This window comes from Pollicipes pollicipes, unplaced genomic scaffold (assembly GCF_011947565.3).
Source record: "Pollicipes pollicipes isolate AB1234 unplaced genomic scaffold, Ppol_2.1 Scaffold_6686;HRSCAF=7923_pilon_pilon_pilon, whole genome shotgun sequence".
Lineage (NCBI taxonomy): Eukaryota > Metazoa > Arthropoda > Thecostraca > Pollicipedomorpha > Pollicipedidae > Pollicipes > Pollicipes pollicipes.
In genome coordinates this window covers 40,649,374-40,669,479 of record NW_023596921.1, presented here as the reverse complement: position 1 = coordinate 40,669,479, position 20,106 = coordinate 40,649,374, and the positions used below count along the sequence as shown (strand labels likewise).

Here is a 20,106-nt window from a genome sequence, read left to right as displayed (position 1 = left end):
ATCTTTAAGATTCTGTCTTAGGCGACACAGGTATTGAATGAGCAAATTATGTTGACCTGAGGTCAGACATGAAGGCCAGACCAAGGTCAAATTCAGGCTGTTTGATTGCTTTACGGCTTGCTCTATGGGATAGTTTGTGGGGCGCATTTCAAATTTATTGATAGCAGGAACCGCATTATACACCTTCCGAGGACTTCTTTTAAAGGTCGCAATAGGTCACTGACCTAAAATGATCCAGGTCAACATTTTGTTTTTAGGAATTTACTGCCTAGGGTAATCTTTGTTGCTTATGGAAATGCAAAAGTCAGAGCAGTCTTGTATGATTTTGGTCACCATGACCTTCAAAAGGTCAAACAAGGTCACTGACCTTAAATGAGCATGTGGCCTTTTGCTTAGAAACAGTTATCTCGATTCTGGGGGCACCTTCGGGAGCGAACTGGAATTTGACCTTGTTTGAATTTATTTGACACCAAGGTCATGATCTAGGGACCTCAAACCTTGACCTAAGTGAGTTCACGTACAGGTCAACACACTGTAAATTTGGTGTTTCTAGCTTTCTTAGTTCCCGAGATCTCAGGGGGTCAAACTGACCCCCCACCCGAGCGAAGGGTATCCAGCCGGCCACCCGGGCGCGTGTTAAACTCCTGACAGGAAATACATTGAAGGTGCTTAGCCAGTTTAAAGGAATATCGCCGAGCGGTCGTTTGGAGCTTAAGAAGCATTGCACTTGCATTCGCAGCAATCTAAACCTAGCGATATGGGAAACTTCACCATGATAAAACTTGGGAATATGCGCCCTTTAGTGCAAATCTGTGCAAATAGTATACGTTTTCATGCAAGAAGGTTGTAAGCATAAGAGGAACTGTCCTATCCTATCCGACAATAGAAGGCCCCCCCCCCCCACGGTTGAGCCGCTCCTGGTTATATGTAACCAACCAGATTCTTCATTTGTGGTCGACCCTTCCTTAATTTGTTCCCTCCAATTGCTTTGTTAAAGAGCTGTGGCCAGCGGATGTGGCAACAACCACCGTTAACGTATGCGGACGCAAAATAGATCCCCTGCTTCAATTAAACGAGGGGATAAGAGAAGATCAAGCTGCCCCTGGGCTTGGCAAGGCGCGGAATAAAGAGGATCGGGGTGCACCACGCACCGTTAGGAAGGTAACTTAAGTCCTATTCATAATCCTGTGAACATAGCACATTTGTTCAGAATAGCTGCAATGAGTCCGAACGGATGAGCTTTCTGTTCTCTAGCGGTGATGGTGAACAGGAGCTCAGCGGCGATGAATACGAGCGCGACATCTGTTGGTCAGCAAGAGGGGCTGGCTAAAGTCAAGCAGAGCCCGTGTCCGCAGCCGTCGCCCCCGTCAATCGCCGCATGCAGATGGGAGAGCTGGTTCTGCGCAGCGACGGGCCCGTCGTCAGGCATCCGCCGGTCCCGGCGCCAAACGCCGGTCATGCGACCGATGACGTCACCAGTGGAGGAGAGTTTTTTATCAGCTGAGCTGTGCTGATCGATGGCCAGAGTGTGTGCCCGGCGGCGGCCTAATCCGATCTGGTCGTCGTCCTTCGCCGACCTTGGCGGCCGCGAGATTCGAGCGGTGCGCGACGGGACTTCCTGGCAGCGCCGCATGCAAATCGGCAGCCCTCGGACGGCGCCGCGGCCGCGAGCCTCGCTGTTTTGCTCCACTGCTGCAGCCGCGGCCGGGGTCAGGTCGGACCGGAACGGGGGTCCGCGGCGCGCCAGAGCAGCCGGCTGATCTGCCTGCGCGTTCCGATTCCATGCTGGTGCTGCCTCGACGCACAAAGTTGCCGGCGCAGCACGACGCTTTTATTTCAATAAGGTCTGCGGCGAATGCGTACCCCTGGCGAGTATCGTTTTAGGATCAAAGTACCCGTGGAAAACGTATGTAGGCACGAAATACGTAAGCAGGCCTGTCAGAACTGCGTGGGCAACGGTCGTACACAAAAGTGTGTGCGAAAATGTTTGAAAGTATTTCAGCGTACGCATATGCCCGAAGACGATAAAGCTGGTGTGATTAAGATGCGTAGGCGAATGTTCATGAGCAAAATAGGTGTGGGAGCGGGGGCCGTATATGCATCTGGATGGTGGATAGGCTTCAATGGGGAGTGTTTCAGAACAGATCAACCACACGGACACCAAATTATGCATCGGTGGCTTTAAAATTCACTGCAATTTGCTTTCCGGGGATAATCTAAGGACGATAACCATGAATCTTGGGGATTCTGGCTCAATCTGGCCAATGGTTTAAAAATAATGATATCGGGCAATGTTGAGTCGGATGAAAAACAGATGAGGTCAGGGTTTCAATCAAAGGAGGCGCATCAAAGCGGATCCAGCTGGTGCAACATTCTCTCTAGACCCTGAACTACCTCCCATAAGCGTTCGTGCTCTGGGTGTCGCCTGCACATTTTCATACGAGGTTTTTGTGTGGATGCTATCGCCAGGCGAACTTAATTTCTGAAAAAAAATTGTAAAACCTGTATGCACTTACATCAGATATCAAAATACGAACCTTTGCTTACGTACTATTTTTCAAACGAACGCTATCCCTGACTAGCCTTTGAGCCCAAACAGTTCGGTTTTTAAAAAAAAAATTGCTTACGAGTTTTTTGAGTGCACTTTTATGCGTACGAACATCTTAGCTGCGAACTTTTTCCTGACAAACATTTTGCCATGCCCTATTTATTCATACGTACTTTTGCCATCACGAACGTGTACTGTTGCCAACTTAATACCTTACGTATTTCATCCTGGTGAATATTTGGCACATATACTGTATCCCGCGAACAATTTCCACACGTATTTTTTCTATACGTACCTTCGCCCGCAGCCCGACCTAAACATCATTAGGGCACCAACTTATTGATCTTTTGGTTTTGTTCAGATTAGAGCCCTTTCGGCCAGCCATGACCTTTTCAAGTCCTGGTGATAGCGAGCGGAGAACATGCATTTTTAAATTATAGCAGCGGGGGTGGTTTTTGCATACACCTGGAAGCCTTCGGCTACCGAGACCTGTCCATCCCTGGGGCCTCTCTTCGCAGTTTGTGCGGGCGTCCGGCCGAGGCTTCCGCCAAGCGTCACCTCAGTCAGCTTGTGGCTGAGACATGCATCTCGCCCAGGATAATCGGGTAGTTGCGGGAGTTCAAGATCAAGTGATGAGCAGGGAAAGACGGACGGATGAACCATTGACCGCCGGATGCATCCGTTCGCGGCTGTCCGCTAGACAGGCGTGTGACCAGGTAATGCATTGACGGGTGTCGGCACGGCAAACGCGATTCATCCAGCGAACACGCTCTTAACTATTGTGCCTCTGCAGCTATACACGTCCCCCGCTGGACCGCTGAACCGAACTCTCTCGGGCTCAACTTAGAGCGAACTTCCATCCCACGTGTTCGAGCCGCAGCTGCCCGTAACTCTTAAGTACATGAACAGCGTGTCGACCGTGCAAGAACGCTTTTCGCTGCGCGGTGCCGTGGTTCTGGTGGTGCTTTGGCTGAAGCTGCAGTGCATGATTTGGTCGCCAGACGGCGTTGGTGTTCAATAAAGTTGAACGCGTGTGCTCGCGGGCGTGAAGCATAGCTATTTTCAAGCAGCTTTCACTGACATCTTAAAGCGCAAAATAAATGGTGAGCAAAGTAAATGGAAATAGAAAAGAAAACCATCAACCTTTCGTCAATACTGAATGCCTGTAATTCGCGTTAGCTAAATGAGTACATCTGCGTTTTTTTTTTTAGGTGAAAGGCTGTACGTAACAGCGAGTAATCCATAAAGATAGAATACTCCAGATGTGAAGCTCATCCGCCCTGTTGCTCTGTTTCCCAGTTTATCCTCCATACTCGCGACGCCCACTTGTCCGGGTAGGTTGCATGCGCCAGCCACGAGTAGGTCGAAGTGCCCCTGACGAGGTCTCCGTCCGAGCGCCGAGCACAAGCCCAGAAGAGGATCCCTGTGGGCTAAGTCTCAGCAGATGAGCCTCCAGGTAAGTGCGGTTCTGTCCCATGGTTCTCGATTTTCCTTAAAAAGCCCGTGAATGGCCGAAACAGCCATGGCCGCCCGAAAGGGTCTAATTCAAACGATTTTAGACCTGAAATATTCGCATAGTGTTTTAATACACTGAAAAATATTTGGGGGAGGGCGCTTCGTGGACAAGAGGTGCAATAGCTGTGGGGAAAAAGTTGCTTATTGTTCGTTGCAGCAAATGAAAGTACCATTAAAAAGGCAACGCCGATGGGGCGGCACTCGACACAGCACCGACACAGCGGTGTATGCTGTGAACAGCAGCTCCAATAAACAATCACCCTTCCAACACTTCAGATGAGTGCGTCCCAGCCACCCGGATGGCTCGACACGTAGGTGGCCCGTTCTGCGATCACCACAGTGTCGACAAGATGACTAGGAGGCCAGCTAACGGCAGACGCACTCAGCGCCACCTATGGTTCGCGATCTCGACCACTGTCTACGGCATAACGGGCAGAGGGTGGAGTGTTCAGAGGCGGGATCACTCATCCTCTGTAGGCGGACCCGAGCTCCGAACGTTCGCGGACCGAGCTGAGGCTGTTTTCTCAGCTAAATGCAGAGAGAAAACGAGGGTAGTGACTGACGTCTTCATTATAAAACATCACGCGACTGAGGTTGACTGAGGTCAATATGACGACCACGCGACTGAGGTCGATCCCGAAGGCACGCAAAGAGAATTCGTATGCATGGGCATATCGTTTTGCTAAAGCGAACCCAATCCTGCACATCGCGTGTAATCGCATAGAAGCTCGTCGAGTTAACTCCCAGGAGTGCTGCCAACGTAGCCAAATCTGGCAGATGTCAATATATTATGAATACGCAAGGTCAACACGGACAAACACCACGACAATGCGCAGATCATCATACGGCCCTAAGATCCTTGCTACTGGCGCATCAAATCAAACACACCGCTCAGCTTCCCAGAGAATGTCGTCAATGTACAATGTACATCAAGCGTCGCTCGATCGACCACGGCACACCTGTAGCGCCTGAGTTAGCACCCGCCTCCTCCCGAAAGGCGCCAGCAGCATGGCTCGCCAGTGTCGACACGCAACGACGATGCATTGCAAACATTGAGCTCATCGGTCATTATGGCTACCTTTGCGTGCGATTATGCTCGGCAATACACTGCGCGCCAGCGTATGCATCGCCGCTGAGGTACGCATGAGTTTACTCCCCCAGGCTATCTCTCATGGCCCATGGCCAGCACTACTCAGCTCGAAACGAGCCCCAAAACTTTCTGAAAAGCAGAAAACACACTGAGGTGAGCTTTGGACCTAGAAGTCACTTGGCTAATGGTGTCAGACTACAAAACCATTTTCTGAAAAGCAGAAAACAGGCGGAGGGACCTCATAGGCCCTGACGTCATCATACCTACGGCGTTAAATTGGAATATCCATCCTCACACTCATGTGAAAACCGTCTCAGTGGATATGCTGGATCACCATGGAGGACTAGAGGCCGCGTTCGCATGGAACCACTATCCGTGGCCAGCCTGGCCGGGTCGGTGAAGGCATTCCTCATCTGTCGATTCCAGCCCGCCAGTACCAGGTCTGGCCAGCAGGCATTTCCTCCGTCACTTCAGTTATTCAGCCATGGCTTGGCCATCCCTGGTCCGTCAGTCCTGGTTCATCAGTCCTGGTTCATCAGTCCTGGTCCGCCAAACCCGTCCCGGCAGTCCCGTTCCGTCCAGGTCGTTGTCCGTGTTCTGCCCATCTTGATCCGGCAGTCCATGCCCATCGTCTCGGGACCGTTGTTCCGGATCCGTCGATTCCGTGTCCGTCATTCCGGTCCGTTAGTTCCGTACCCATCAATTACGGGTGCGTTCGTTCCAGATCCGTCAGTGTCGGGTCCGTTAGTTCCGGATCCGTCAGTCTAGCGTCCGTCAATTCCGAGTCCGTCAGTTCCGGGCCCGTGTATTTAGGGTTCGTCAGCTTCGGACCCGTTAGTTCCGGGTCCGTCAGTTCCGGGTCAGTCCGTCTCGCGCACGCCCTTCAGGTCTGTCCGCCTCGGTCGAGGCTAGCCTGGTCGCGCCCCAGCAGCAGCTCGGCCAGGTCCCGGCGCGCCGTCTCCACCAGCTGAGCGCTCCCGGCCAGCTGAGCCGCCTCAGTGGAGGCTAGTCTGGCCACGCTCCAGCAGCAGCTCGGCCAGGTCCCGGCGCGCCGTCTCCACCAGCTGAGCGCTCTCGGCCAGCTGAGCCGCCTCCGGCTGAGCTGTCGGCCGCGGCGGCGAGTCCGGGAGCTGCGTCAGGCTGCTCAGGTTGATCACGTCGAAGTCGATCACCACCTGGCGCCGCGGAGGCACGTACTGGCTGAAAGGCACGAGCGACTGTCAGGGCTCGGACAATGAACGGGCCGGAAATAAGAAGAAAGTGTGCCGTTTGAGCGAGGTAACAGAAACGCTCGTTGGAGAAGCCACTCGGCGCTCCATGCAGTCCGTCACAATGAGTCGAAGCAATCAAAAGACAAGCGGGCTGATGAGGCCGTCATGCCAAAGGATGTGATCTTTAGAAGTTGCGCATCCAAAACAGCGTCCCCAGAATAGAACGATCCAACTTTACGGGCTGGAAGGGACGTTATTTTCAACATACGCTACACTGATAAAAAGTCGTACTGACAAGTTTCGGTGACTCCAGTCTCTACGATCAAAAGATTCGGCGAGAGTAATGCGACTCAGATTCTAAGAATAAATTATTTCTTAGAATCAGTTACATTGCTCTTACGGAATCTGTTCATTCTAGGGCCAGGAACCACTGGCAGTGGTCGACGCAATTCTTTTTCTCAGCGTGCCGATTTAAAAAATGGACTAGAAAGTCAGCAGAGACTCATTGACAAGCGTTACACAAAATATAAGACGGTGGATTATTTCATTCACGAGCAAACGAAATATGTGCTTAAATGAAAAGGCAAGCCGCCCTCCAGCGTCTAGGCGTCGCAAGAATGACAACATGCAATTCACGAGGAAAGTAGGAGTGATATGTGCATTTGTGACCTCGAAAGCCAAAGACTGACAAATTTTCGCAGATTTTCACAGGCACAAACTTATTTCCTCGTCGCGAAGGAGCTAGGTAGTTCCCGTGTCAGGTGAAAAGTGGAGGTAAGGGAGGCAGAGGGCCGTAGCCAGCCCCGCCGTCTGTCCTTCCACTGAACAGGTGCCATTAACAAAAATAAGTCGACAGCGAAATACTTTTTCAATTGAGAAAACATCATTTTCAGCACAGAAAAGAGCGCTGCTGGATTTTTCAACTTAACGGAAATGAACGGCACTTCGAGAACAAAGCCGTACGCGGATATTTTACTTCGTCAGCGATGATGTTACTTTTATTGGACGCAAACAATGCATTTGTGGTGCGTCTGAAAAAATGATACTTTAACAAAGTTCATGTTTCACGTCAAATTTTCCTGGACCACGAACAAGGTATCGATCTTGCTGAGTCGACCACGGACCTTAGCGCATAGCATGGGTGGTGGCTTGGATTTTAGGACACAGCAGTTTCGTGACACGGTGTTCGCAACTTAGCAAACCACAACGCCTTTCCAAGCATTTTAAATTGGCTACCCGCATGCACTAGGCCAACGAACAGCCCCAACCACGCCCTTCGACGAAGAGGGGTAGCTCCACACCCACCAGCACCCAACGGCAGCGAGTGACTCCACACTCACCATCGCTCAGCGACCGAGAGTAACTCCGTACCCATCAGTACCCAACGGCGAGGGAGTAACTCCGCACTCACCAGCACTCAACGCCAGCCATTTCGAGAAGTCGCTTTGAGGCGATAGTGGAGGACTTGTGCGAGTGCTTGTCAGATGCGTACACCACCTTCCTGATACCTGGCGCGGGTGCAAAACAGGCGTAGCGTCAGCCAGTCGCTGATACTTCAGATTTTTCTTCTAAAGATAGGAAGATAGATAACTTGAAAGATTACAACAGCACAGTAGTGCCTACATATTCGAAACCTGAAAAGGTCTCCAGGAGCATCAGAGACTACGGCAGACATCGTCTGCAACGGTGCGGGTGTTGAATACTGGTCATAGCCAACTTTGGAAAGTCAAACATCTCACGGCACTGAACAATGCCAGCGCGACACATTAGACGCTAACGTAATAACGCCACGCCTTTTTTGCTTATATTAACTAACATTACAATTTCGACTAAGCCCCCTACACTGAAGCGCCGACTTTACCCGACTGGATGATCAGTTTGGCGCATTCGTTGCAGGGAAACAGAGCCACGTAGATGGTGCAGCCTTTCACATTTGCCGAGTTCTTGTTCATTATGGCGTTCATCTCAGCATGGCAAACTGCAACATAAACGCCCACATCACCAGCAGACAGCGCACCGAAGTGTAACGGTACCGGTCATATCATAGCGCATAATGCGCCAAACTGGGACGTTACCGGTCATATCATAGCGCATAATGCGCCAAACTGGGACGTTACCGGTCATATCATAGCGCATAATGCGCCAAACTGGGACGTTATCAGTCACATCCTAGCAGATAACGCGTCGAAATGTAACGTTACCAGCCACATCATAGCCAGGCAGCGCATCGGACTGTGACAAATGGTGCGTATTGCGCGCGATGCTTGATAAAATGTCAGCTGATTTCCAGCTGTTCAAAATTAAGTCGGCGCTTCGTGACTGTACACGACTGTCGGCATGTGATTGTCAACAGAAATAGTAATGCCGCACAGACCGGGCAGAAACAATCACGCACGTTTTATGCCTGAGTCAAGTGTGTTTGCAGGGCACGGGAGCATGGACGAACGAAAAATATCCCGGCTCTGAGCTATGTTATGCCCAGCGAGGTCACTGGTGCACAGTGAAGGACATATTTCAATAGAATATGTGAGCTCTATACATCCATGTATTTCGCTCGCACCACACATCAACATAAACATAAAGTTTTGCATTACCTGCATCATCAGCGTTAAACAGATTACATCCGGGTGATACAAGCTGCCGTAGTAAAAATGGGCAATAGCCAGTTAATCTGCGGAGGACGTCTTCCGTCTTATTTTCATCCGGAAAGATTTACAAGCTGCAAAATTAGAGAGCCATACCTGGCAACGTAAATGTTGCTTGCCGGGCCTTTCTTCCGTTGGATTTACGTGTATGTTCCAACGCTTCACCGCAGTGGAAGGACAATTGCAAATTTGATGGAAAAATATCCTTATTTCAAGAACGAGCCCAAACATTACAACAAACCGGGCGTAAATGTGGTTAGGTGTAGGCTTCCTGAGGTGCCTACATGGGTATGGATTTAAGGGTACTGACACACTGGTCCTGGTAAATGAACGAATGCTGCCGGCGGTATATTCCCTATAGCGACTGACCGTGTCATGTAACGCTCGCCGTAGCGTATGTCTGAGCAAGCAAAGCGGCTGAAGAGCGATGGCCGTTCCTGAAATCCGGGACGGTCTGAACATTTAAAACATCGTGAAGACGTTGGACACATCCCAAGTTGTTTAAATTACTGTCCCGCATGGCATCATTGACACACGGAATAATAACAGCATCGTTTGGTGCATTGGAATAATCCAGTGATGTCTAACGCGTGCGTTGTTCCGCTGAAGACCACATCGGCCAAGCCTGATCTCAGGTCACGGGTCACAGGCAGAACCCATGGCACAGACATCCGGGGTCAGGGAGCGGCACATCCCCGACCGTCCCCGAGGAGTGGAGGGGGAGACCCTGTCACGGACCTCAGACTGCGACCGCCAAACAGGAAAGGGTCTTCCTTCCAGTCAATGGGCACGCGGATGCGGGGTATCACTATCATAAACAGCGGCTCCCAGGGATTCTCCAGCCGGCCTGATTACCAAAGCCGCGCCAGCCACGGAAGCGGTGTGGGCTTATCAGGCAGGCTGACGGCAACTGAAATGACACGCGGCGGCCCGTACCCACGCTACGAACTGGGGCTGGCGATTGTCGGGTTCGTTAGTCCCCAGCCGGCGGGAGCTTTTCGCCTCGACCCGTCCGCCCTCCCCCCCCCCCCTCCCTGCACCCCACACCACAGTCTTTGGACGAGACTCACCGCGCGTAAACGGACTTGGTGTACTGACTGCTGCGCACCGTACTCATTGCACAAGTGCTTGGTGCCCAAACTGTCGGTACTCATCGCAAGCGTACCTGGCGTCCAGACTATCCACAGCACTCACTGCACATGCACTTAGTTTTCAGACCATCAGCGGTACTCGCAATATATGTTCTTGGTATCCAGACTATCGGCGGTACTCACCGTACATGCCCTTGGCATGGAGACCAGCGGCGGTACTCACTGTACTGTACATGTCCTTGACATCCGGACCATCGGCGGTACTCACTGTACATGTCCTTGATATCCGGACCATCGGTGGTACTCACTGCACATGTCCTTGGTGCCCGGACCATCGGCGGAACTCACTGTACGTGTCCCTGGCACCCGGACCATCGGCGGCACTCACCGTACATGTACTTGGTGTCCAGACTATTGGCGGCCACCTTGCCCCAGGGCAGGCGGTCGTCGCTGCAGCCCAGCGGCATCCCGTTGTAGCCGATGCCGACGATCTTGCGGTCGTCGCTGACGATGCAGGCGCCCACCTGCGTGACGGGGTCCTTGCTGCGCATGGCAGACAGGAAGCAGATGGCCATGAAGTACTCGGCCCACTCCAGGTAGCCCGTCCGCTTCAGGCTGGCGTCCCTGCCGGCATGCCGCGGCCGGCTGAGGGAGCAGCGGCTGTGACGTAGCGAGTCCCCACGCCGACGCGGACGGGAGGGCGAGACCGCAGGGCGGGAGGGAGGGAGGGGAGAGCAAGCTCCTCCAGTAGTGGAGCGGCTTTCACACCTAGCACTGCTACTGGCCACGCTTGCAATCCGGAGACGGAGAAGGACGGCATAGGAGTAGGAACAAGGACACCGACGCTCAGCATGGGGGTAGGAACATGGGACAGAACAGCAGGCAGTGCACTGAAGTCTTGTGGAGTTGAAGATTGGTGCCTTGTTGATGCATCACAAGGATTTACTTAAAAATTGTGCTTGTCGCCTCCTCTTTCCGACAGTTTTGCGTGCCTGTGCGGAAATTTATAACAATTTCTGTTAGCGCACGTTACGGAATTCTTTAGATAGTTCTGGATTTGTGCAAAAGACATCACGGATATCGAGTACAATGACCCAAACAGGAGTGTTCGTTGCTTTTCTAACCTTCATGTGGGCATGGAAGATTCGCGATGGTGGTCTAGACAACACGCTCGGAAAAACCGTTACAGTGGCTTCGAGAAACATTTTCGAGACTATGGGAAAATAATCATAGATTTTCTACCCCTACCCGGTGAGAAGCCTCAATACATTCTGATCATCCGCTGGACACCTTTCCCCAAATTCCTGCGGACCTCCCGCTCCCAGTGTCCCTTCTTTGCACAGGTCGCCGACAGGTGGACGGTGCCGTCTGAGCGCATCACACCCGCGCGCCCGCGTCGCACACCTCAACTAACGCGGGCGCGCTTCAGCCCCGGAGCGCGACCACCGCCAGAGGCGCGCCCGACAGCCGCGGCCGCGCCGATCATCTCCCGCTCGGCAGCGAGCAGTGGCGAGGCGGCGGCACGGCCGATGGCGAGGCTCTGCACCGCGGAATGTAGCGCTTCCTCAGCGGCCAGCCGGTACGCCTACGCAAACCGGGTGACGCCGCCGGGGGTCGCACGAGCCCACGGCGGGCAGTCCCCCCGTCCCGCAAACAGTCATCATGACTATTTGGTGTCGGCGGATCATGTGCGCCGGCCGCATACAAGGATGCGGCTGGGACTTACCCTGCAGACGCAAACCAAGCTGAATGGAACGCGCCGCTGATCCAAAGGCCGGCGCCGACGCCACGTAAGTAGATAGAAACATGCTACTGATGCAAAGGACACCAGGGCAAGCTGAAGTAAATATTACAGCCTCATCATTTATTCGCTTGTCCAACTTGGACTTGTCGTAAAGAAAAACTGGTTGGTTTCATGGACCCAATCAGCCATCATCAAATGAGCCGAGCAGCTGACTCTTAACGCGTTTATTCCCTCTGTGCCAATGACGCTTACCGGCCGGAGCCGGCGCCCTCCAAGCAGTCGGGCGCGTCTTGGACCGCAGATGCGTTTTCATTGACGTTGGCGTTCATCCCGGCGACAGCTCACAACGGGCTGTAAACAGGGCCATAGGTGAGCACAACTGCACTACGATCTGGCCATCAGCCAGCGCACATTGCTGTGATGCACCAAACGTGCACTGCACGTCTGGTGGCTTCGAGGCAGTAAGATACACATATTGCTGTTGTTATGACAAACTCGTGGTACCTTTCACACTCTTTATCGTATCGTTACAAAGGGCACCGCTGGATGTAGTTATATCTGCGCGGATGATCCTGGCCGCCAGCTGACTGCGGTTCGTGGTCGGCCCACGAGCTACGGCCGCCGGCTCAGCGTCTCAGGACCAGCCGCCGTTGCCGCCACCTCTTAACAGCCTAGGCCACAAAGCTTCACAAATGAGCCTAAGTCGACAGCCCCCCTCCCCCCCCAAAAAAAAAAACAAGACAAGAAAGCTAGAAACTTATTCGTCATAAAGCTCTCTCATAAACCTATCTGTGTGCATGCATGTTTGCGTACGTGCATGTGTGCGCAATGCCGCGCAGCAACTTGAAGCATTGCGAGCAGGCCGACTTTGATTTCACTCTGATTGCCTATGCTGACACCCCTGTCACCTAATGGACAACAAGCTTGCTTAGTCTTATGTTGGCAGGGGTGTCGGTATGCATGCAGCCGGGCTTGATTTTCTCCTGAAGGTCTCCAGCACATTAACCCATCGCAATTTCGTGGCATTACATTGGCAGGGCTGTTGGTATCAGTGGCCTGTCATTTGCCACACTTGTCACTTACTTTCCATGTCTTTCATTTTTCTTCGTCTCATTTATATTATCTCAGTTATCCCTAACTACTTTTATTTCACTTGCATTGCTTTATGTTCGGCTTTTGTCATCTTTCACTTTTATGGCACACCGTAATAAACCGCGGGTCACATCACAGGCCACCACCACTAACATAGTACACAGTGATCTCTTCGTGCCCTTCTTATGTCGTTTGTCAGGTAACCCTCAGTTTTACGCAAGGTGTGCTGCGGCTTTGAAGCATTCAGTTAATTTGGTGTTAAATGGATTGCACCCGTTCCCTTCCCGCCTGGGAATGCAGTCTCGCGCATTTATTTCAATCGCAAACAAATCGGGGCACTATTGGGGCTACACTGCTGCCCAGACAACTCGCTATCTTATAACTGATAAGCATAGGAACGCGGAAATTTGTTGATGCTTATTGAGAAAAAATGAGCACTGATTACAGGCGGTCATCCAATACTATGGTTTAAACCAATAGACCTCACAATCCAGGAGCAACTGACGTGTTCTTCGTACGCAGCAGTTTGAGGCTACTTGGTAAAACGACTACCTAAAAAACACATTTAGAGGTCTGATGCTACAGATGAGCTTCTAGAAGATGAGCCAAGACGGTATACAACACTACATACATTTATCCTGGCGCGTTTGGGACGGGTGACATTTAATCAGCTGATCGTGCACAAAATCTGCGGCGGCATCACCGCGTTTTTTTTCTTCAAAATGTGATTTCATAGGATGAGAAAATCCCCAGAAAAATACTGCCACCTTTGGCTTCTACCAACCATCTACCACCCATCACATGTGAAAATGGCCCGAGCGCACAACAGCCTAACCACGTCCTCAGTTGCAAGGAAAATGAAGTGAAAATAAGGATTAAAGTGTGCGACTATCGCACAGCTTTCATTGCTCACATCCCACACATTACATTATCATCTAGCTCCAAAGTCGAGATGACGGACAAACCGGCTGCCTTCTGTCTTGGCGAGTGCCATGCTTACAGACCCAGCACACACACACAAACTCAAACAAAGATACCAGAAACTACAGGCGTTCCTACACGCCTATGAGACAACAGCATGTCTCCTTCACAATACTGCTCCCCATTTGTGGATTTCAGCAATAAGCGACTTCAAATATTCGTAACTGTTGCAGCGACGGTACCGGCAGTACCGCTGCTCAAAATGACAATATTTCGCTGTGTGCTGGCTCTCTGCTGACCAGGCAGTCGCAGCAACGGAGTCGCAGGACTTAAATATACAAAAAAAAGCACCATAAAAGCCGAATATCCATGACAAACAGCACATTGGCCACCTATCGCAATGCTCTGTTTTGCACCCAGGGACGCATAGAGCCCTAGAAATATTGTGCGCAAAATCCGAAAACGATGCGCAATCCTCAAATGGTAGCCGACTTGGAACAGCGAGCACAAAACTCACTTCTCTACTGCCAGCTGCCATAGCTAGGTCTTGCTTGGGCGAGCCAAAAGCAAATTCCAAGTTATTTTTGTGGGACAAGCCCCAGCCAAACCCCAGCCTGGGTTTGAGTGTGATCGAGTCCAGTTAGGGGTTTGCTTGAATAAATACACACAAAACGGACGCTAAACGGTTATTTGGCTTTTCTAGGGCAAAATCCAACCACAGCACGCCCAATAAACTGAGCTCGGATTCCCTGCGACTAAACCGGATCTGGACTAAGTCACGTGCGGCTTCACCGGTGGCATACCCAACGCATTCAGGAAGGTCATTTGGTCTCTGAAAGACAAATTGATGCCTTCCAGTTTCCACTACACATTCGGCACTTGGATATACCGCCTGAGCGCCTTCTTCGGGATGAGCAGCCACGGCGGAACAGTCTTTAAACAATACGTTTTGGTGCTAATTTTGTGCGACTTTGGGCCAGTACCTTTGCTACGGTGGTCGGTGAAGTTTTGACCAATCGTCCTTCACCAGTCGTTGTCGGCGCTGGCCGGTGAAGTATTGGTGTAGAGTTGTTGAGAGTTGTCGGCGTCTGGGTGGTTTACGGCAGCAGGTCGTCAGAAAAGCTGGTGAGCGCCGTCAGAAGCTGGTGGGGAACCGTCGTTTAGGCGGGGGCTGAGCAGGCTCAGACTGCTGAATGACGGTAGGTACAGAAGCTCAGGCCGACTGACTGACAAAGCCTGCTCAAGCTCAGATTGTTTGGTGACTGACGAGCGCTGCAGGGGTTCAGGCCGTTTGGCGACTGACGAGCGCTGCAGGGTTTCAGACCGTTTGGCGACCGACGTGAGCTGATCTGCCGAGACTCAGACCGTTTGGCGACTGATGGGAGCGACAGAGGCTCAGACCGTTTGGCGACTGACGGAAGCTGCCGAGACTCAGACCGTTTGGCGACTGATGGGAGCTACAGAGACTGAGACCGGTTGGCAACTAACGGTAGCTGCCGAGGCTCAGACCGTTTGGCGACTGACGGTAGCTACAGGGGTTCAGACCGTTTGGCGACTGACGGTAGCTACAGGGGTTCAGATCGTTTGGCGACTGACGGGAGCTGCACAGGCTTGGACCGTTTCCTGCTGGCTGTGGCTTGTTCGTTGCGCTGCCCGTTCAAGGCGTCCAGCGGCTGTCGCATAGGGCTACGGGTTCCGTGATGAGCCTCACGTGCATATGCGATTATCTGAACAGCGAGCTGAACAGCAGCCAGCGAGATTGCCTAACAGCTTTGATCTTGTAACGCTCTTCTCAGGCTGTTAGCGCCCGCACCGCCTATTCCACAACAGCAGTCGAGGCACAAAGGACAGGTCTAACGTTGGACATTACAGTCGATGTCGTAGCAAGATCACACCCACACTCGTGGCAGAAACCGTATGTAAACCAGAGGCAGGCGGCGCTACGTACGGGGCATTACGACGGTGTTCTTCAAGAACCGAAACAAATCACAGAGCAGGGCCCTCACGTTCGTCTAATCACGCTTGATGCTGGTGACCTCGGTGAGCGCTTTCCACTCAAAACTGCGACCGTGAACCAGGCCGTAGAGCGTTTTGACACCACGTACACCACGTACCACGTTTGAACACCACGTAGTACACCTTGGTAGTATACCCTGGTTTTACCGGCCGCTGTGAACCCAAGCGTAGACCACGCTGTCGGGAGTTGGCACACGTCCGCAATCACGTTCGGTGGCACCACCGTAACGTGCCTGCTTCTTGTCACACTCTTCCTGCGGAAAGCCGTCTTCAGACTTGCAACCCAGGCTCAGGCGGCGGACATGCGAGGGCTCACAGTCGTCTGCGGACGAGCGATCGACGGCGAGTCCCGAGATCACCCGAGTGACTGTGGCCACGCAGTGCCTTTTTTGCGTCCACACGCGGACGACATCCGTCGGGGTCGCGCCATTCGGCACCCAGCACACACAAAGACGACTCTTCGCCATGGCACGTGCTCGAGCACGCGGTACGCGCGTAGCCGGCCTGGCAGCACCAGGGCACGTGCCATCCGCAGCGGCATCCATTAATCAAACCCAGCGGACGGCTCCCGGGCGTCTCTGGGTTCCGAACTGAGATGGGCTGCCGGCTGCTGCACATCTTCCGATAAACACGTGAGCGTGGGAGCGAGAGGCCTTACATGGCCTCGCCGACGGCTGTCCGCCTTCGGAAGGGTAGCACTTGCGTGAGCGCAGTAGGGAAATGACGTGCGAAACAGCGGCGAAAGAAACGATGCCGCCAGAAACAGCATAGATGCTACGCGGTCCCTCTCCGACCCGAGTCTTTCGAGCAGTCAGGTGGCAGCCCCTTAAAGGCCAGAGCCCGGAAAGCATAACGATGATGACTTTGTTAACTTCGATGCATTCAGTAACTGGGGTCAATGGAATGGTGTATCCTCACACATATCACTGAAACCCGTGTGACAATCGGCGACAGAGACGCAGGCGCTGGCCAACCAGTGGCGCTTGATGGCCATATATTCGTCTTTCTAATAAATCAATAATGTGTACTCGTAAAGAGATTCCGATTAGTTGTGAGGCGGGGGCGAGGTCCAATCACGGGGGTGAGTCCAATAACTGCCTTATGAAGGTGGTGAGCCAAATGCCCTTATCGAGGTGATGAAACAAGTTAAATGCCCTTATCGAGGTGATGAAACAGACTTCCTTATTGAGGTGATGAGCTGGACGCCCTTATCGAGGTGGTGGGCCAAGTGCCCTTATCGAGGTGGTGAGCCAAGTGCCCTTATCGAGGTGGTGAGCCAAGTGCCCTTATCGAGGTGGTGAGCCAAGTGCCCTTATCGAGGTGGTCAGCAAAACATCGGTATCTGGGTGGTAAACCAAACGCTCTTATCGAGGTGGTGAGTCAGATGCCCTCGTCAAGGTGATGAGTCAGATGCCCTTATCAAGGTGATGAGTCTGACGCCCGTATCGCTCCAACCCTAATACTCGGAAAACACAGGCCTTTGATGTACAACCACCCTTGCGCGACACGGGCTTTCCATAGCCACTATCGGTCCTGGTCAAACATCAGTACGTAATCCATCGCTCAACCTGTACGTCGCTGCGTGTCCCTCTCGTAACCAGGCTTACAGTTTTGAGACCGAAAGGAAACGTCCCAGTGATTGTTTGATCTTCTACAACCTGGTATATTTCATGGTGGTTATCTTCTGCTTAACAATCTTGAAAACAAGAGTTAGTACCCTTTATCCTTGCATGACTGGTATAATACTGTACTGATGGTGGTGGGTCCAGCGAACCCACAATCACCTGAACAGGACGACATAATCAATGTACACAAACCAGTTATTTCTTTATTTTTCCAGTTGTTCTTGATTACTTATTCAGTAATCATTACATGTCTTAGTCATTTATTGCACTTCCTATTTGTTAATCTATCTGCATGAAAGGTGGAAAAAGACAGACAAAGACCAGGCATAGAATGCCACTTATTTACCATATAAAGCCCAATTCTTTCCTATGTCAAAAACCCAATACATGCTCCCATTTTAGTCGTGCAGGAGCCAACACACCTGTTGGTTTTCACATGCACTAGTTAAGTAATATGCATGGCATATCCTGTTCACATTAGGAAAAAATTCAGGAAAACATGAACCATGACATTAGCCAAATTTTTGCACAATTCAGGTGCACTGACTATATTTTGGTGTTTATAGTAAGATTTCATGCGCTGGACACTCATAGGTAGCAGGTGTAGCATCAGTTTGGACACCAGATTCCCCAACATTAATAAAAACTAGGTCCAATCTGGCCAGTAACCCATTTAGGGGCATATTTCGGGGATACGTTTCGTCACTTTTCCCTGTTCATCCGACCCAACATATTCACAAAAATTTAATCCCTGGATGTAACTGAAAATGCCATAAAGCTACCTCAAAGATGAGCCCCTCATCACCCGCAGCATATTTTGGACGCCTATCGCTCAGTTAAATATGGCCCAGTTAAATATTTTGGACACCTTTGCCTCAGTTGACCATGGGTGCAACTGAAGTAACCACTGTTTTTATTCCCCCCCCCCCCCCCCTGGAGTTCACAAAATTGGATTCCATCTCCTCGAGCTTTACCTATAGCAGGCACACTTTTTCATGTTTAGGTACCTGATGCAACATGCCAACTAGAAATTTATGGTCATGTTGGCAGGGGCATGACCTGGGTTTCTTACTAGCACAGTGGGGCTCAGCAAGTATGCATCACAACAATTCCTAACTTCCTGGTGAGTGTTTATGCTGGCAGTCACTTTTGGTGATAAAGGAGAAATCCGGACCCAAGAACCAAGAGGAGCCCAGACCCCTGCCCCCTCCCATTGACTTCATTCCTGAGCTGCCCATCCAGATTCTAGTTTGACCCCTCCATTCCTGATTTCAAGGGTGCAGTTTCCTTCTCAGTTGGGAGAGCTCCAGCCAGCACCCTCAACTTGAACTTCAGCCCCCCTCCCCACACTTTTGAGCAAAAAGTGAGCAAAATCCGAGGAGAAACTCATTTGGTGGCATATTTTGGGGCAGGTTGGGGATTTTTCACTGACCCCCCCCCCCCAACTCATTTTGCGAAACTACACCTCTGTCTGATTTGTCCTTTAACCACTCCACAGATGCGGTTACACCGATGATTTAGGCACATCCTTATTTTGTTAACCCCACAGCCCACGAGACATTATACAATCAATGGGCCAAACGAGTAAGTGATGTGCATAGCTTAGCGACTCCCTTGAAGGGCGGTTCGGTATATGATCGAACTTAACCGAGATTTACGCTCCTTTATACTATGATTCGAACAAGCCGCAACACCATATTTGCAGCGGTTTACGAACGCTTACGTACAGCGATGGTTGCCTTCGGCCGTGTGCTGAGTCCGGAGCGTCGCGCACGTCACGAAACTAGCAATCCTTTTGAGTGCCGCGCCTTCGGTGCTACCCATCTTTCAAACAGCCCCGAGGCTTCCCCTGCTAGCCTTGGTCTTAGATGGCGTTAGATAGCCTTGGCCTTGGCTACCCCTAGGGTTACGCTAATCCAAACGGGACCCATTGCAGTTTCCAAAATGTATTTTTCACAGTTGAATAATTCTATTCCGAATTGAGATTATTTTATCCTTCGCAGGCCAAGCACATAAACATTAGCCACAACAGATAATCTACGTCACCTTAAGACGCGGTGCTAGCGTAGCATGTAGATTAAGACTCTTCCCCGGGCGCAGTTTCCCCAGTGGGGATGTAGCTCAGTGGTAGAGCGCTCGCTTCGCATGTGAGAGGCCCCGGGTTCAAACCCCGGCATCTCCAACTGCGTTTTGACATTTCACTCAAAATGGTTCCGAATATTGTCTCCGATGCGGTACGGGTAGGTACTCCACACGACGAATTTCAACTCGCTTTAACCTACCATCCACCGCATTCTTGTTATTTAATACGTAATGCTGTTTCATCCCATTCCGCTGCCCACTGTGACAAAAGTTCCAGGGCTAATGGGAGCACGTCGCCGAGGGTTTTTACGATAATTAGTGCAAAAGCAGTGAGGGGACGTCCAACGACAAGGCATTATTAAATACGGATTCTCCTACTTTTTATCTCACGCTCTATTTCTCTCCAGACGTAGACCATTTTGTTCTTGAGTTCAGATGAAAAACGATAAGAATTGCAGCGAATTGGCTGCGAGGCATGGCGGGGCTAGAGCCAGGCCAAGGAAGCTGGGATGGGGGAAAGGAAGGT

The 20,106-nt window shown here is 51.5% G+C and overlaps 1 protein-coding gene and 1 non-coding gene across 3 annotated transcripts; one reads left to right on the top strand and one right to left on the bottom strand.

The window, feature by feature from the left end:
• Nucleotides 1-4,815: 4,815 nt before the first annotated feature.
• LOC119108620 (deoxycytidylate deaminase) lies at nt 4,816-19,340 on the bottom strand. 2 transcript variants are annotated; one of them, XM_037232220.1, is made up of 7 exons: nt 19,226-19,340; nt 14,841-14,999; nt 12,097-12,195; nt 10,489-10,724; nt 8,226-8,342; nt 7,776-7,872; nt 4,816-6,353 (listed from the first exon to the last, which is right to left on the bottom strand). In XM_037232220.1, the coding sequence occupies exons 3-7, from the start codon at nt 12,171-12,173 to the stop codon at nt 6,149-6,151; spliced, it is 732 nt and encodes a 243-aa protein (XP_037088115.1). In that variant the 5' UTR covers nt 12,174-12,195; nt 14,841-14,999; nt 19,226-19,340; the 3' UTR covers nt 4,816-6,148. The 2 variants fall into 2 exon arrangements, with proteins under 2 accessions (XP_037088115.1, XP_037088114.1); XM_037232219.1 differs by lacking the exon at nt 14,841-14,999.
• Nucleotides 19,341-19,608: 268 nt separating this feature from the next.
• On the top strand, nt 19,609-19,680 carry TRNAA-CGC (transfer RNA alanine (anticodon CGC)). The gene has a single exon. It is a non-coding gene; the product is annotated as a tRNA-Ala (tRNA).
• The last annotated feature ends 426 nt before the right edge of the window (nt 19,681-20,106 follow it).

Excerpts from the sequence above, each read along its gene's own strand:
- LOC119108620 (XM_037232220.1), bottom strand. The coding sequence starts at position 12,173 with ATGAACGCCAACGTCAATGAAAACGCATCTGCGGTCCAAGACGCGCCC. Across the intron at positions 10,725-12,096 it reads GAGGGCGCCGGCTCCGGCCG|GGACGCCAGCCTGAAGCGGA; the intron begins GTAAGCGTCATT and ends GCATGCCGGCAG. Across the intron at positions 7,873-8,225 it reads CAAACTGATCATCCAGTCGG|GTATCAGGAAGGTGGTGTAC; the intron begins GTAAAGTCGGCG and ends CACCCGCGCCAG.